This window comes from Juglans regia, chromosome 2 (genome assembly GCF_001411555.2).
Source record: "Juglans regia cultivar Chandler chromosome 2, Walnut 2.0, whole genome shotgun sequence".
Lineage (NCBI taxonomy): Eukaryota > Viridiplantae > Streptophyta > Magnoliopsida > Fagales > Juglandaceae > Juglans > Juglans regia.
In genome coordinates this window covers 15,319,563-15,336,637 of record NC_049902.1, presented here as the reverse complement: position 1 = coordinate 15,336,637, position 17,075 = coordinate 15,319,563, and the positions used below count along the sequence as shown (strand labels likewise).

At 37.4% G+C, this 17,075-nt stretch overlaps 1 protein-coding gene across 2 annotated transcripts; it reads right to left on the bottom strand.

Moving 5' to 3' along the window:
- Window positions 1-248: 248 nt before the first annotated feature.
- Window positions 249-16,866, bottom strand: LOC108995610. Of its 2 annotated transcripts, none has more exons than XM_018971204.2 (7): window positions 16,272-16,866; window positions 13,741-13,829; window positions 13,560-13,635; window positions 8,291-8,340; window positions 7,865-8,206; window positions 7,031-7,069; window positions 249-666 (listed from the first exon to the last, which is right to left on the bottom strand). In XM_018971204.2, the coding sequence occupies exons 1-7, from the start codon at window positions 16,462-16,464 to the stop codon at window positions 490-492; spliced, it is 966 nt and encodes a 321-aa protein (XP_018826749.1). In that variant the 5' UTR covers window positions 16,465-16,866; the 3' UTR covers window positions 249-489. The 2 variants fall into 2 exon arrangements, with proteins under 2 accessions (XP_018826749.1, XP_018826756.1); XM_018971211.2 differs by lacking the exon at window positions 16,272-16,866 and adding an exon at window positions 16,128-16,247 and having other exon boundaries at window positions 344-666.
- Between the last annotated feature and the right edge of the window lie 209 nt (window positions 16,867-17,075).

Genomic DNA, 17,075 nt, shown 5'->3' with positions numbered 1-17,075 from the left:
AGGAAAAGAAAGCACCTGTGATCAGTAGTTCAACTCTTCCAGTTCATAATTCTTAATCTATTTAGTACACTTGTGTGCGAAGTAATGTAGATTTATACTCTGCTGATGAGAAAATAGATTTCTATTTTTTTTTTTTTTTTCAAACCAATGGGTTAAAGAGTATAAGGCTCTATTTGGATTCGAAAAGTGTTTCATCTCATCTCATCACATCATTATAACTTTCTCAAATTTTCACAAAAAATATAATAAACAATTCAACTTTTTCAAATCCCAAAACAATAATAATATTAAAAAATAATATTCTAACAATATTTTTTTCAACTTTCATCTTTTATCTAAAATCATCTCATATCATCTCTGAATCCAATATAGCCCTAAGTTGATTTTTTTTTTTTTTTTTTTTCATTTTTTGATAAGGGTATAAGTTGAAATTATTTGGTAAACCACTTGTGTCGTTCTATGGTAAAGTGCTTAAAATCGCATTCAAATCTACTTTTTTCTTTGCCTTCTTCGGCAATCAAAGCAATCAGTGCACAGAGACCTATTTCTAGTTGAATAAGTAGCTTGAAACTTGCTGGGTGGTATTTTCAGATCTTCCATTAGTACCTGGCGAAGCTTTTCATTTTCCTCCATGAGCTCCTCAATGACTTGCTGGTGTTTCAGTACCTAGAATGCATGGCAACTCAGTTAACTCAACCATTTAAACAAATTCTTCACGCCAGATGGATGATAAATTTCAAAGCTTCGGAGTATAAACGCACACGCACAAAAAAAAAAAAAAAAAACTAATAACTATATTCATTATCATTTCATTTATTTTTTTGAATGTGTAATTCAAGCAACAACTCCAAATCAGACTAATACGGAAGTTATAAACCGTTGTGCTAGGGCTACAAATTTTCCAGCTCAATTCCCAATATATCACTCTTGTTTACTAGTGATTTCGCATGCACGAGGAATCAAAGCAAAAATATGTCCTTGGTCTCGCATCAAAAGAGATTGCAATACTAGGATATTAAGTTTCAACTAATGTCATGTAGGAAAGACTTGCTGAGTTAGAGGCTCCTTTGTTGTACTTACAAGGAAGAGGCAGAATTGAATAATTAAAAAGATAGTATTGTTCACGTTCTTGGACAAAATGTGGTTGTAGGGTTGTGATAATTCCTTGAGCCAATTATTGATTGGGATTCGCCTCCACTGTTTGATGAAGAATATCTTTTTTTTTATAAGTAAGAAATTTATTAAAAAACCTAATTAGGCATAGCCCAAATACACTATGTGTATAAGAGAAAGAAGCTAGCCCTGAAAAACAGTACAAAAGTCATTAAGACTATTCCCATCCAATACAATAACCAAGGCCCAAAGGAGCAAAGTATGAAAAAAGAAAGCTCTAATCCCTTCCACCGATCGTTCTTTATTCTCAAAACAGCACCCATTCTTCTCATTCCAAATATACCACATAAGACAGAGGTACCATCTTCCAAACGGTTGCTATTTGATGATTTCCTAGAATACCTCTCCAACAATCCAAAAGGTTCACCACCCTCTTGGGAATCACCCAAGCAATCCCACCTTAGCAAAGACCTCGTCCCACAAAGCTTTCAACACATCACAATGAAGATGAAGATGATCCGCTGATTCATCACATCTTTTGCACATAAAGCACCAATCCATCGCAACGATACCACACTTTCTTAACTTAACAATGGTAAGAATTTCCCATGAGAAGCCAACCACCCGAAGAAAGCCACCTTAAGAGGCACCTTGCATCTCCAAATATTTTTCCAAGGAAAAAAGTCAATAGAAAAATGTGACACCAAGACCTTGGATAAAGATCTAACCAAGAATTTCTTATTACCAAACTGATTCCAAAGTAAGCTATCCTTCCCTCCTGAGTTTATGTTTAAAGCATAAAGCAAGATGTAAAAATCAGTAATGTCCTCCACTTCCCAATCTTGGACATCTCTAATAAAGCTTACTGACCACTGAATAAATCCAGCAGTATTATCCATGTAATCAGCTATGGAAGTACCTTTATTCGAAGCAATTCTGAAGAGAGAGGGGAAAACATTCTTCAAGGCCTTATCCCCACACCACAAGTCATGCCAGAACCTGATCCGGTTTCCCCTACCCACCTCAAATCTGAAATTTCTGAAGAATTGCCCCCACCTATTATGAATGAATTTCCACTCTCTCACACCATATGCCCCTCTTACTTCTTTGGAGCACCAACCACCCCAAGAATACTTGGCATCAATAACAATCCTCCAAAGAGCATCCCCTTCTTCATGATACCTCCACAGCCATTTGATCCTTGGTACTAAAGTTTTGACTTCTATGGTGCTTGACAAGGTGAACAATGCAATCTTTTGTTTTTTGTTCCATTCCAGCAGGAATGGCAGAAATATTTTATGTCGGAAAAGTAACCAGCACGGATATGTGAGATGTTTCATTCCGGTGAGGATTCCGGCCTGTTTCGGTGCATTCTGGCCGAATCCCAGTATTCCGGTCGGAAAGGACCTTTCACTCCGAAATTAGTCATGATGGGAGCCCAACTGTTCTGACCGTTCCGTTCCGGTTTGAGTTGAACAAAAGTGAGTGATATCACTGATATGACCATTCCAGCTGCTAGTAATCATTTCGTTTCAAGAGCCCAGCCCATGGATTGTGTGATATGACAAGGTTGTCCTTTTTGGTAAGAGTGATATCACTGATGAAAAGCTCGTGGATTGTGTGATATGATAGGAATCTATTGGTTCATGGAGCCGATTTCAGCAACTACATTTTTTATCAATGTGTGTGTGTGTATATATATATATGTAAATTACATTTCAGAAACTATATATATCTATATATTACATATATCTAGTTACAGATATATAACTAATTTATTCATATAACAACAATTCCGAAACGGTATACCGAAATATACTAGTACTGAAATATTATGTTCCCAATCGGAACAGTCACTGTAATGGAAATTTTTTTTTATAAGTATGGAACGGAATGTTAATGTTTCACACACCGGTCACTAAACTCGGTCTCCTGCTACACAAAGAAGGTGAGGGCTTGAGGTTGATGAGTCACCTTTGATGCCTGAGTTAGTTCGTTGATTACCAACGAGAATTTTAGTATGTGAGAGAACGTAAGAAGGTATTCTAACCTGGGATTAAGCTTTTATACCCCTTGCTGAGGTGGTCCCCCATATCTCGTGTCAGAGGCGCCCGTCCTCCATACAAGGTACCTCGTTGTCACTTATAATGCGGCAAGGCTCCCCTGATCATGTCCTTTGTGGCAGGTTGGTGAGTGCGGCCACCTTCTATGCATTATGTCAGGGACAAGGCCTTACTGTGATCTCTATCCACGTTCCGTATCTAGGCCTTAAATGTGGTGTGGCTCTACTACATGCATGTGCAAGGTCATGTCAGAGAGGTCACCGCCCCATCATTCCATGTCGACCCTCTTCCCGCGCTGACTCTGGGCCTCCTTCCTCAGGATTCTTGACTCGTGGGCCGACTATGCTTTGGTTGCTAGGCCTCCCAGGAACGAGTTGGGCTCAGCCTGGTGGGGGAGTGATCCCTTTCACGAAATTCAAAACTTTGGATCCCCCTCGTGACTCTTCAAATACACCTCGTGAGACATAAGGGAATCATATGCCACACTATAGCAATTTGGTTATTACCCTATAGGTCTCTCCAACTAGCAAGGAGATCTACCACCCTCCTAGGCATTACCCAAGTAAGTCCGGTCTTGCAAAAAACCTTATCCTATAAGGCCCTGGCCACCTCAAAGTGAAGTAATAAATGATCCACAATTTCACCACTTCTTTTACACATATAGCACCAATCCATAACAACGAGCCCTTGCTTCCTCATATTGTCCATGGTTCAGATTTTCCCAAGAGAAGCAATCCAAACAAAAAAAACAACCTTGGGAGGCACCTTGCTCCTACATATACACTTCCAAGGAGGACTGAATAGCAAACTTCCTACTCCCCGAATGAAACCAAACCATCTTATCCGCCTTGTTGCTACCAATTCTCCATGCGTGCATCAAGTCGAAAAGTTTGGAAATAGCCCCATCTTCCCAATCTTGAGCCACTCAAGTAATACAAGCATTCCACTATAAGGCTCTTTACTAGAATTATCCAAAAGATCTGCCACCAAAGCCTCCTGGTCATGTGCAATAATCCAAAAGAGGGCAAGAAATGCAATCTTGAGAGCCATTTTGCCACACCAAACATCATGCTAAAATCTGACCTTCGAGTCCACGCCAACCACAATTCTTAAGTGACTTGCAAAACCCACCCCCCCCCCCCAATCCATTCCTAGTATTTTCCCACAATCTCACACTAGGGCACCTCTCATTTGCATTTGAGCACCAAACCCAAGCACTCTCATACTCAGAATTAATTACAATCCTCCACAACGTCTCCCCTTCTTGATAATACTACATAACCACTTCCCAAGAAGAGACTTGTTAAGAATCCTCAACTTGCGAACCCCCAACCCTTCGCTAGAGATTGGGGCGAAACCTTATCCCAATTAACAAGAACAAACTTAGCCTTATCACCAATTCCACCCCACAAGAAAGCATGAAAAATCTTCTCAATATGGTTTCCACACCTATAGGTAAAGAAAATAAGGATAGAGAGTATGTAGGTAAGGTTAAAAAGAGTGCTTGATTCTCCCTCTTTTGACAAGTACATCCTTTTCCAGCCTGTCAACTCTCTCATTCTTGTACCAAAGCCCCTTTCCTCTTTAGGGCTCCTACTGCTGCCCGATTCTTTTGTCATTTTGAATTGGAATATGGTACAACCTAGTTCATCTGATTACTACAGGGATGAACCCAATCCGGAAGATAAACCAGAAAATGAAAGACCTATTGAACCGATCACAGGAATACCAGTTACAGTACCTATCAGCCAAAGTGGAATCCTTCTAGTAGTATCAGCCATTTTACCCTACTTTCCCCTGGCCAACTAGCTGTTAGGAGAGAGAGCTGCTGCAGTACCTTTACTTGATAGGACTCCACCTACCTTTACACCACCTTTCCCCAAACAAGCACCTCCCAAGCAAGTAAAATAGAAACTCCCAATTCACATGGTCATGAGCCATGTCCATATCCAGCTTACATAAAATACCTGGCACTTCCTCTTTGATTCTACTATCCAAATATTTAGTGGCAATTAGCACCGAGTCAAGCATCTAGGGTTTCAAAATAATCTTCATTACGATCATACTCATACAATTGGCAAGACAAAGCCATCAATGTGGAGCATCTTAGTGGCCCCCTAATGGAAGAACTCTGAGCACTTATCCCCTTCATTCAACCAAAGAGCCCTAGATTTTTGCCTCCACGAAATCTTCTCCATCAAGAATATCACCTCTTCCTAATGCACCACCCTCAAGCCCTACAACTCCTCAACAAGAGAAGACTTATAAAAAAAAAAAAACATTCCAGAAAGTTCCGCATTCCACATCTCCAGGTCATTCTTCAAAGCTTTTAGTTTGTGTGCCAGCATAAAACTCGAAGTTCCATGAATCTAATAAGAAGACTATCACTGCCTTACCTTGTTTACAAAACCATCAAATTTCAGCCACATTTTTTAACTTAAAATATCGGTGCCCTCGTTCTGAACAAATCCAAGGCAATCTTTTCTGGCACACCATAGGGAAATCCCACAAAGGTAAAACCAGGAAATTGTTCAATCCAGCCAAACCCCAATGTTGGACCACGTGAATGCACGCCCCACGAGGGGCAAAGGCAAATCCAAAAGGCCCAAATCAAAGATAAGTGTGGGAAAATCAGTAAACCAAGGCACCTTCCATCAGCTATACAAAAGGCGAGTCACATTAGAATTCCCACCTATAAACCGAGGCACCTCCAACCAGCTATACAAACCAACAATCGCATCCCATAATAGTCTCTTGCAACTATCTGTATTCTGACCATAAATACCTACAAAAGCCCACACAAACCCATCCTCCACATTCTTGAAGAAGCATGACACCAAATAATCACTACTGCCCATTGATGCTCCGCAGTGCTCCACCATGCATGCTAGCCATCCCATTGTGGTGCTACCAATGCTAACCTCCTTTACCACCTTTCTACTTCTTTCCACGACACAGATAACACCAGCCCCATCCAATACAAATTCAAACACTTAAGCATCCACCAGTAACTTCCTCAATGCCCCCAACCCACCGTAATAATGAAATGAGGAGATTGACAAAAAGACTAATGAAAAGGGGATAAAAGATGAGGAAACATGATTATTTTCATTTTTCAGTGAGAACCACCAGAAGCAAACATTTGGAGAAAATTTCACAATTAAGCCAGACAATTGCTTTATGACTCTCTTTAAGCAAAGTAAGATTCCGGTGTGGAAAACAAATTGCAAGTGAATTCCAACTCTCTTTCCTGTCATCAGCCCTAAAGAATTGTATTCATTTCTGCAAAGCTGCCAGATATTGAAATATAATGATACAATATCCAAAATCCATGGTTCAAGAAGCAGAAAACGAGGTCAGGGCTATTTGCAACTGGGAAGATAGATGTAGCCAGCTGGAAAGCATCAGTAGAAATATCAATCCAGTGTAGAGTTACTTGCAATGAGGTTTGGTAATCAGTCTTTAATTCCCATGTTTTGGGAACCTTAAATGCAATTAGTCTGGTCAAAATCTTTGTAGTCTTAAGCTTGTATCTATGGAAGTAGTCAATGCCTGTCTAGAATGCCTAAGAGCATTAAATTAAGTTAGTCTAATATTCATTGTATACAATGATAATGAAAATCAAAGCAGGTTGCATTGAGAAAAAACTAATTTAATTCCCTTTCTGCTCTTTAGGTTTTGTTTGCTGTTTCACCACAACATTTAACTGTTGCAGCATTATCTAGCTGGATCATGATGTCATGCAAACTGTTCTTTCTAGTGAAAACGAGGAGTTTTCTCACTGGATGCCAGTATTTTCATATGAAATAATCACGACTTGATATAATTCAAAATACCAGTAATTTTAACATTACCACTTGAAGCACGTTGTTTTCTGACCGCAAACGTCCAGCCTACAAAGGTAAAATCCAGGAATTAAAATGCAAGTACGTGAGAAGGCATACATGTGTAGAGGCTATACATATGGAACAGATTGGTATAACTCAAATATCTCCCTACTCGATAACCTTTTGTTGGATAAAAATTTTGACGAGTTGACCGTCGGATTATACAATGTTTTATACCTATTCATGCATCCCAAATTTCACTTGATTATTACTGTCTAATCCAAAACTCATACATTTGGCATATTTTTAAAATTTAAGGAAACTTTTCTTTCAAACATTTTGTAGAGGAGAGATATTTTAATCTCCAATCATCTTGATATTGTAAGGATGATGAATGTGTAGAGAAAATGTATCCAGCTGTCAGTTTGGAATAATATTGATTGAATAATTGGTTGAGTGAACTAACATTATTATAACACTAGGTGTAACTTTGTCAATATATGATAATTCCAAAAATAAATTTAGGATCAAGTTACATTGCATTTTAAACAGTCGATAGGCAGTTAATCAGGTCTGATAATGTTACAATTGAGGCCCTTTTTTCAGAACAGTCGATAGGCAGTTAAACAGGTCTGATAATTCTTAAAGCAATTCTTTAACAACTATTACTTAGGTGGATCCAAGGCAATACTAATTCAAAACAGAGCCTAGTTTGACAGAAAAAAACTATATCACTTTTCTTCTCTTTTCTCTTTTTGATAAGTAGGATAAAGCTATATCCAAGTAGGTTACAGTGCCTAGGAAAAGGAAAAAAGGTTTGCATTCGACTGTAAAACTAGACAAGTTCCATTTGGTGCTTACCAAGTTATTCAGTTCAGTGTCCTCCCCTTTCAAAACTGGGTTCTGCAGAAAGCTGCTGATAACTTTTTCTGTCCGACTGCTGAAAGATGAGTCAGTTGGAGTGCCTTTTGATGCAAAACTCTCATAAGTTGAACCTGAACCTATATTTTCATATCCAGGCAGACCTTGACGTGTGTCTTCAGGTCCCTTGGTTCCCAGCTGCATGATACTTTCCATTGGGTTTTGACCTAAGGACTGATTCATCATGCTCATGCCACCCTGCAAAGACACTGGAAGGGCACCTTGTCCAATGGATAAATTCGGAGCAATTCCAAACTTCAGTACCATCTTTGTCATTGCTTGCTAGAAAATCAACAACTAAAACGTTAGACGCACGAAACTGCAACAATTCCTGCGTTGCAATAGTTATGACATAAAAATACATACTACAAGATAAGATTGCATTTGATTCAACACCCCAGGTTTGACAGCAAGGCCTGCAATAGAAACTCACTGTTTCAGATATCATGTATGATGATTGTTATAACAATTAAGTTTAGCAAATTATAAAATGCAGTAAAGGCTTCTATCTCCTAACCATGAGCTACTCTAATAAATCTCATATTCCACCTGTTAGCACATTACTAGATATCTCCAATACAAAAGCATCCTTAATATGTATATTCCCCACAGTCCACTTTCTCCACCACCCTTTTGTCCCACATCAGTAATATTCTACCGGAACCCCCTCGAGGGGGCTAAATAAACTGGTCCATTTGATGGTGTCCCCACAAGCTTTGTACACATCTTCTAGTAACTATTTCCAACAAACATATGGTATCTATCCCTTGCTGAAGGAGATTTTTTATTTTTAGGCATTTGACATTCATAAGAAAACGGCCATTACCCACCCCTTAGTATTACTAGGGTTAGAACTAGCACCTCTAGGTTCATAGTTAATAGACCACGGAAGTTTTTCCAATTCTCTATTCTTTTTAACCTTGCTTGAGGGTAGAAGTCAATCCCTGATAAGAGTGGCCTGCTTCAATAACAATAAGCAAAGCCATCAGTTAATCTTCACCCCTCACATGATAAACCCACACAATGCTTGGATTTCTTTTCTTTTTGATAACCAAACTAGATGTATCCATGCCAAAATTTACTTCAAAATCTCTAGAAAGCATGTGCTCAAGCGGATTGGCTTATCTACAATACCCAACATCTCTAAACCAGATGAATCACTCTACTACTCCCTTCACCAACTTTGCCAACGACAACAATCTCACAAGAAATATTGCCCATGCTGCCCCCCCACCCTACCCCGGGGGGCCTCCATCTCCAAAGAGATCTACTTCCCAACTCTGCCCGCGAGGAACTAAGCTAAACTACTATTATAAGGCATACACTGATGCTGCCACACCATTCGGACTTACAACCCCGGGGGGCCTCCATCTCCAAAGAGACCTACTTTCCAACTCTGCCCGTGAGGAACTAAGCTAAACTACTATTATAAGGCATACACCGATGCTGCCACACCATTCGGACTTACAACCCAAGGGATGAAGCAATTGAACTGACTTATTATTGGACATGGAGGAGAGAGCAGCCCAAAACTTGCTAAACCAGGTAAGCCACTGATCACAGGCACTTTGCAACCTATCTCCAGCATATATGCTGGCATAATATCAGTCATTTTACCACCATTCATCCTAGAGGTGCCCAACTGTCATGAACGGGACTTGATAGATCTCCAATCATTGACACGTCTATAATAATTTATATGCAGGAGATGGTGAGGAGGAAATGATGGGGTGGTTGTTGGTGCCTTGTGAGGAGGAATATTTAGGGCCTGGTGTACAGTTTGGAGCTGAGTCTGGGAAGATGTTGTCCTCCTAATATCTCTTCCACTGATCAACAATATAGCTGGTTCATCATCAGATTGGGTTTTGTAAAAGGTTAACGAGATGCAGCACTGCATGGAGACTACACTTGGAGGATTTGATGATCAATCCACAGCACTACTGTAACGCCCCAATGGAAGGCCCAAACCACATGGCCTATACTCCAAAATGACTAGTCAATGATACAATTGGAGCTCCCTTGGAACCTTATAAAGAGCAAGAACTTCTCCTTCCCAAGCAATGTGGGATCTCATGCACCACCTACCCTTATCCATATCATATATACCACAATCTACCCCCTTAAATTCATGACGTCCTCGTTGGGCCTATCCATTATAGATGGCACGGCTCAAGTCCTACATTTTTTGTTAGGATAGGATTTGATACCATTTGTAATGCCCCAATGGAAAGCTCTTCCCAAGCTACATGGCCTATACTCCAAAAGGACTAGTCAATGATACAATTGAAGCCCCATTGGAACCTTATAAAGAGCAAGAACTTCTCCTTCCCAAGCAATGTGGGATCCCATACACCACTTACCATTATCCATATCATATGAGGTATCACAACTACTCACTGCAATTGAGGCAGGTCACTTACATGGAACAAAATCAAGATCTAAGAAGAGCAGGGAGTCAAAGCATCTTACTTGGGCTATCAACTACAACTCTTAAGAGAGGTAGTCCAAGTCGAGGGAGGACTAGAGTGAGGGCAAAACCAATTATATTATGAAGCCCAAGATTTTAACTTGGAATGTCCGGGGACTAAAAGAGTTTAATAAGCATCTCCAAATTAAAAACTTGCTCCATTCATGAAAAGTTGATATTGTGTGTTTTCAGGAAATGAAAATGGAATATATTTCTCGTAGGATCGTTCGGAGTTTGTGGAGTTGCCAATACGTAGGATGGTCCTATTTAGCTTCTAAGGGAGCTTCAGGTCGAGTATTAGTTATGTGGGATACAAGGGTGGTGGGGAGCATGGAGGAGTGTGTTGGGGAATTTCTAGTGGCTTGCTTTTTTAAAAAGGTGGTAGATGATTTCAAGTGGGCCTTTGCCGGAGCTTATGGGCTAGGCCAAACCTAGATTGGTGGGACATGTCTTGGTGTATTCGTGGTGGCTTAACATTACCCGGTTCCCAAGTGGGAGATCGGAGGAGGAGCGTCTTTGTCCCAAGCATGAGATTGGAGGATTGTTCACATGGTCATCCAATCAGGCTTGGTCTAGATTGGATAGGTTTTTAATTTATCCCTCTTGGGCTTTCTTCAGATCATTTCCCTATACTGGGCTTAATGTTCATAATTTCCTTGTATCAATTTTTGCTTCCTAGCTAGATGTTTTCTCTTCTATACATCCAGCGTACTTGGCTATGCTTATTGATACTAACAAATTTTCACTTAAATAAAAAATAATAATTTGCTGCTCCAACATCACTCAAATGTTTTATACCCTTGTATAGGGTTGAGCAAAAATCTAAAAATCCGACTCTCGATCCGACTCCACTCTGACTTTGACAAAATGGAGTCGGAGTCGGATTTGGATTTTTTTAATTTCAGTATAAGTCGGAGGTGTCGCTGGATCAACTCCGACTCCATCTCCGATATTGTATATATGTTATAAAAATATGTATTTATCTATATATTTATCATATATGCTAGTATAGTTATATAGTTATATAACTAAAACTTATATGGTTAAATTCAATAATATGCTAATATGAGCTAATTATTATAAAACAATATACTATTATAGTTTAGTATATGTAAATATCATAGTATTACTATCATACATAATCAAGTATAGAAATAAGTTAGACACTAGTATTTAAATAAGTCTAGTATAATAAGTTAATAACACGTATAATTAGACACTAGAAGGTTTATAACACATATCATAGTATTACTACCCCGCACCGTATGGTGCGGGTAGCACCCCTACTAGTAATTTACTAAAGTATAATAACTAGGGTTGTAAACTGGTCGGTTCGGATTGGAGAAACCGACTGGACCGGACCGACCAAATGCATGGTTGGTTTCGATCCAATAAATAGGAAAATTTCGGTCTTCGGTCCAGTCTTGGGATGGAGATTTCTCGGACCGGACCGGACCGACCGAATAAATAATAAAAATAAATAAAATATTATATATATTATTTATATAATAATTGTACAATTAACAATATAAAATTTTAAATATATTATTAATACTTGTTAATATTCTATAAATTAACAATATTTTATATATATCTTCATCTAACCTATTACTATTAATAATATAAAATTTTAAATATGTTATTAACACTTGTTAATATTCTATGAATTAACTAATATATAATATCAATTAGTTAATTATATAGTAATTATATAAATTAATAATGTAATTTTCATTTAATTTATTATCATTGACCATATAAAATATTTTTTATTGAGTTTGTTACATAATCCACATTAATAAATCACTTAATCACTTAATTTAATTTAGTATTTTAAATAATTTTTTTTATTAATTGATTTAAAAAAAAAAAAAGTTCGGACCGAATGGACCGACCGGACCGATAACTACCGGTCCGGTCCGGTCCCTATGGGGTGTTCGGTACATCACCGGACCGACCGGTTTACACCCCTAATAATAACACATATAATTAGACACTAGAAAGTCTAGTATATAATTAAGCTAAAAATAAGTTAGACATTAGTATAATAACATGTAATTAGACATTAGAAATAAGTTATAAATAAGTTAGACACTAGTATAATATAATAACATGTCCTTTGACACTATAGTATAAGTCTAGTATAAAAATAAATTAGATATTAGTATAGAAGTAAATTAGCAGTGAATGATTTAGTTTTTGTTTTTAATTTTTTGAAAAAATTGAAATTTGAAAGCCCACAAATAATTCCTTTTTAAAATGGGCTAAATGTGAAGCTAAGAAAACAAAGCTCAAATCTGAAAGCCCAAATCCGACTCCACTCCGACAAGTTGGGAGTCAAATTTTGGGGGAATCTAACTCCGATTAAGTCGGTGCTCAGCCCTACCCTTGTATATTAAAGGTATTGGAATACTCATGATCTATTATTTCAATGAGACTCTATTGTGCACGAATTCAATAGGCTCATTATGAAAAAATAATAAAAGAAAAAAGGAACTTGATGAAACAATAAAAAAGAACTAAATTTCTAACATTACAAAGGGTTGGGGACTATGTTAGCACCAATTTTTGATAATTCCACACCAGCCCGTCTCACACGGTAAGTCCCACATGGGCCCCACCAAATGAGGGATCGTTCAGAAATATCATTTCTATGATAACTTTTTTTATGACATGGGACTTCACCCAGGTAGGCCCTTCAAACCTACCCCTAGGGTATAAACCCTAGATACACAATCCCACTGCCAAACCCTGATGTTAAATAACAAAATTGTAAACTTATGACCTACAATTTGGCATTTACGATTGAATTTGTCAATAATACAACTGGATGAGGCATAAATTTTAATACATTTAGCAACAAATATTGTAAGTTTGATTTGATTGAATATTCACCATTTTATTAAATATTCATTTTTTTTCAAAGAAACTATGGTTTTTAAATCTATTTTACCATTATAAAATGCCATAATGCGCATCCCTTGACATAAAGCCACATTTGGACCTCATACATTTCCGTCCACTTACAAAATGTTTGAGTGAATGCTGGCTAGATGGGAAAGGCTCATGGATCATGCCCTTTATTTCTTTACAATTTAGTCATACCCATGTATAGATTAGAAAAAACATAGGACCAATATCTTCCCTTGAGAGTTCAGTGTGTCATACCAACTCCGAAACCATGGCCAAAGCCAACACCACAACCGATGCCTGCTTCAATATTCTTAGCTCCCAACTTCCTTAGCTAAAAAAGGAGAGACAGATAAACTATTGTTAATAAAAAAATGTATTTTGGTATATAACCATGTTAAGTAGTAGAAAAAAAATAGAAAGATCAATTTTGACTTACAGATTCATTCACATGTCTGCTAACACCAGAAAAAGCATCAGTTGCCCCTCTAGTGGCACTCATAACTTGACCCAGCATTGGTAATGCACCTGAGAATAGGTCAAATCAAATTTTCTCAGAAACCAGTATCCCACTAATAAGGTATATAAACAACCAATAAAGCACCTACTCAAGAGTATTACTATCCCCCCCCCCAAATCATCCATTTCATCTCAGATTTTGAAGACCCATTCCTTATCCTACTTTTAAGCAAGATCAAATGCATGTCCAATGAAAGAAGTATAAAATTACAGCGCTGAAGATGACTAACGGGATGGAAAAACTAGAAAACAAGACAGAACTTGGTATGATAATGAAATTGCATGACTAAGGAGAAGAAAAATACAAATTCAAATAATTGAAAGAATTGTAGCTTTTTAGCGTGTCAATACCATGTCCAGGAGGAAGCTTTCGGTAAGAAGAGGGTTAAGGAATCAAGGAATGATCAATTCATTTTAATCATCAGTGAGACCACAGTCAAGTTAGCAACGAGGAAAGAGTTAACTAACATCCACTAGTTACATTCCATCTCAGATGTTAGGCAATTATAAGGTTATAAGGGTTAATTATGTCCTCCCCCACCTCCCCTCAGAGAACTAGACACCCCAAAAAAAAAAAACTACAACTTGCTGCACCCCCCTAAGAATAAAGTTCCAGTGTTTAGTTACACCCCATAGTAAATATGTATAAATCATCATTAACTTAATGAAAATATGTGCAAATGTACAAAATTAACCTTAATATTAAAATAAAGCCTTTCGATAAAATAAAGGGTAATTACATCTGACTATATATTTCATTAATGTTGATAATGATTTGTGGGGATGATGTACTAACACTAAACTAGAATGAGGGTCTTGTTACACTAGGGAAATGTAACTATCACCAAATCGAATATGACGAGACATGTGTCTCTTTAAACAAGATTGGGATTTTTGAAGTTGAAAATTAATTCCAAAGTGCTCAGTTGCAGCATCCCAAAAAATTTAGAGTAATGCTAGTTACAATCCAAGGGTGTACAAGTCCAGGCAGTCTCTTTGAAAAAAAAGTGGGGCCACCATGAAAAAATAGGTTTTTTCATGTGCATCCCAGGTGTGCTCCACTTTTTTTTCAAAGGGACTACACACCCAAGGACTGAACAAATCATTTTCCAAAAATTTATTAGAGAAATTGCACACAAGGCATTAACAAGGTTAGGTAAGCTCTATGGTTGAAGATATTGGTTACATAAGTACGGATTTTGAGAATGATAACTAGCAGCATGTATCTATTTTGACTGCCACCTTGACAATGAATATGAAGCACAGAGATAATATCAAGGAAATTTTTTTTTTTTTAATGATAAGGAGAATGCCAAGGAAAAATAGAAGCCTGCTTTAGGTGGTACCCAGGGTTGCACATCCTTTGGGCTCCTTGGATGCTCACTTGGTTCTTAAGTACTGTTCACATGGCTCTACATTGTCTTGGTGCTTATGGTTAATTTGTCCTACCATCATTATTGGTTTAATAAATAATTCAATCCAAAATAAAGCTCAATTGTTAAGATTTTTCATGCTGTAAACCCTATAAAACTGCATCATACAGCAAGAATGCATTTTTTTTTTCCTTTTTTGTTAAAATAATAACTTATATAATAGACTAACAGAACTTAACAGGATCTTTATACATTTTTAAAAATGTTGAGGGTGGATAATCCATCAACTAAAAGATGGCCAATCAAACAAATGCATTGAACTTAATTATAAAATACGACTTGGAGCCTATAAGGATATCCAATGCAACGGAATCAAGTGAAAGAGTATTTATTGCTAGAGAACAATAATAAAGAATAAGCCCATAACAGATTACAAAGAACGATAGAATGGGATCACTTTAAAACAAAAAAAAAAAAAAAACTGATCTATGCATCTAGTGTACTTGGGTTGCGCCTTTTGTGCTTTTTAATAAATATTTCTTACTTATAAGAAAAACGCATGACATGACAACATTTTGAATCGTTGATGAAACAATTATATATTTTGCCTCAGTTTCAATAATAGATTATCGGCAAAAGAAAACTGAGACTTTATATAAAGCAATAGTTTGTAATGGAACATTAAGCATGCCTCCATAAAACAAATTTTACAGAACACACCCACAATAGTGCATTCTCCACTCCCCTTTTTTTTTTTTTTTTTTTTTTTTTTGCGCATTGTTCAAGTATTTTCTTCCATTATTTTGATTAGCTCTTAAGAAACACACCCAAGAAACAGGAATTAGATTAGCCATTATCATTCTCTCCAACAAAACAAAGCACCAATAAAAAGGAAAGAAAAAAAGCAAAACAATATAACATAAAATGAACCTACATGGATTCTTAGACGCTAATAAACGGGTTTCACCATCTTTGGGTTTGAAGAGCTTTCCCAAATCCATCCTCCAAATAATTTAGAATTTAAGATGCAAAATATCAGGGTGAAAGTGAGGAGGAGTTGGGGGAGGTCGGGTGTTACCTAGATTTATGGGGCGGCCAGCGCCGATACCAATACCACAGCCCACGCCAAAGCCAGTAAATACTTGACCGACTTTGAACGTAAACGGATTCTCTATTCGGAATCCCTGAAACTCTTTTGCCTTTCTCTGATTCGGCACTATGCTACTGTTACTACCAATAGCACTGTTAGTGGCACTACTCGAAGCCTCCATTCTTGAACAATCTTCTTCTACCTTTTGAGACTTTTTCTATATCTGAAAGCTAAAGCTACTAGCTATCTTTGTCTGGAATTTTTGGTCGGGGAACTTTCCTGTCTCTCGCTCGCTCTGAAATATTATGTACAGAGGACATTGGAACAACATAACGGTGATGTCCGTGCTACCATATGGTCGTTGAGGAATCAGTTGTACCTAAGTAGTAAGCTCCTAACAACATGTCAAATTAGGGGCGTACCATTGAAGTCAATTCCCATGAGTTGGGTTTGATAGGGTTTTGGGGTTCACGACATTAGGCTCCAATGTAGGATGCAGAGTGTACAACTCCTTTTCCATTCTTTACCTTTCCCCTCCCCGAAGGGCATAAATAATGTAGGAGGCAGATTGTACAAGATAGCTGGCTATAGGGTGGCATTTTGAGATGGGTAAGAGCATTAGTATTAGATTAGTGAAATGTTAGTTAAATTTAAAATATAATTAAATTTTGTATAAATAACTTATATTAGATTAGTTAAAAGTTAATTTTTAAAATTAGAGAGTCATTATTTATTCGTCAAATTTATATTTTATTTACTAATAATCAACAATAGTATTTTTCCTTCTTATTC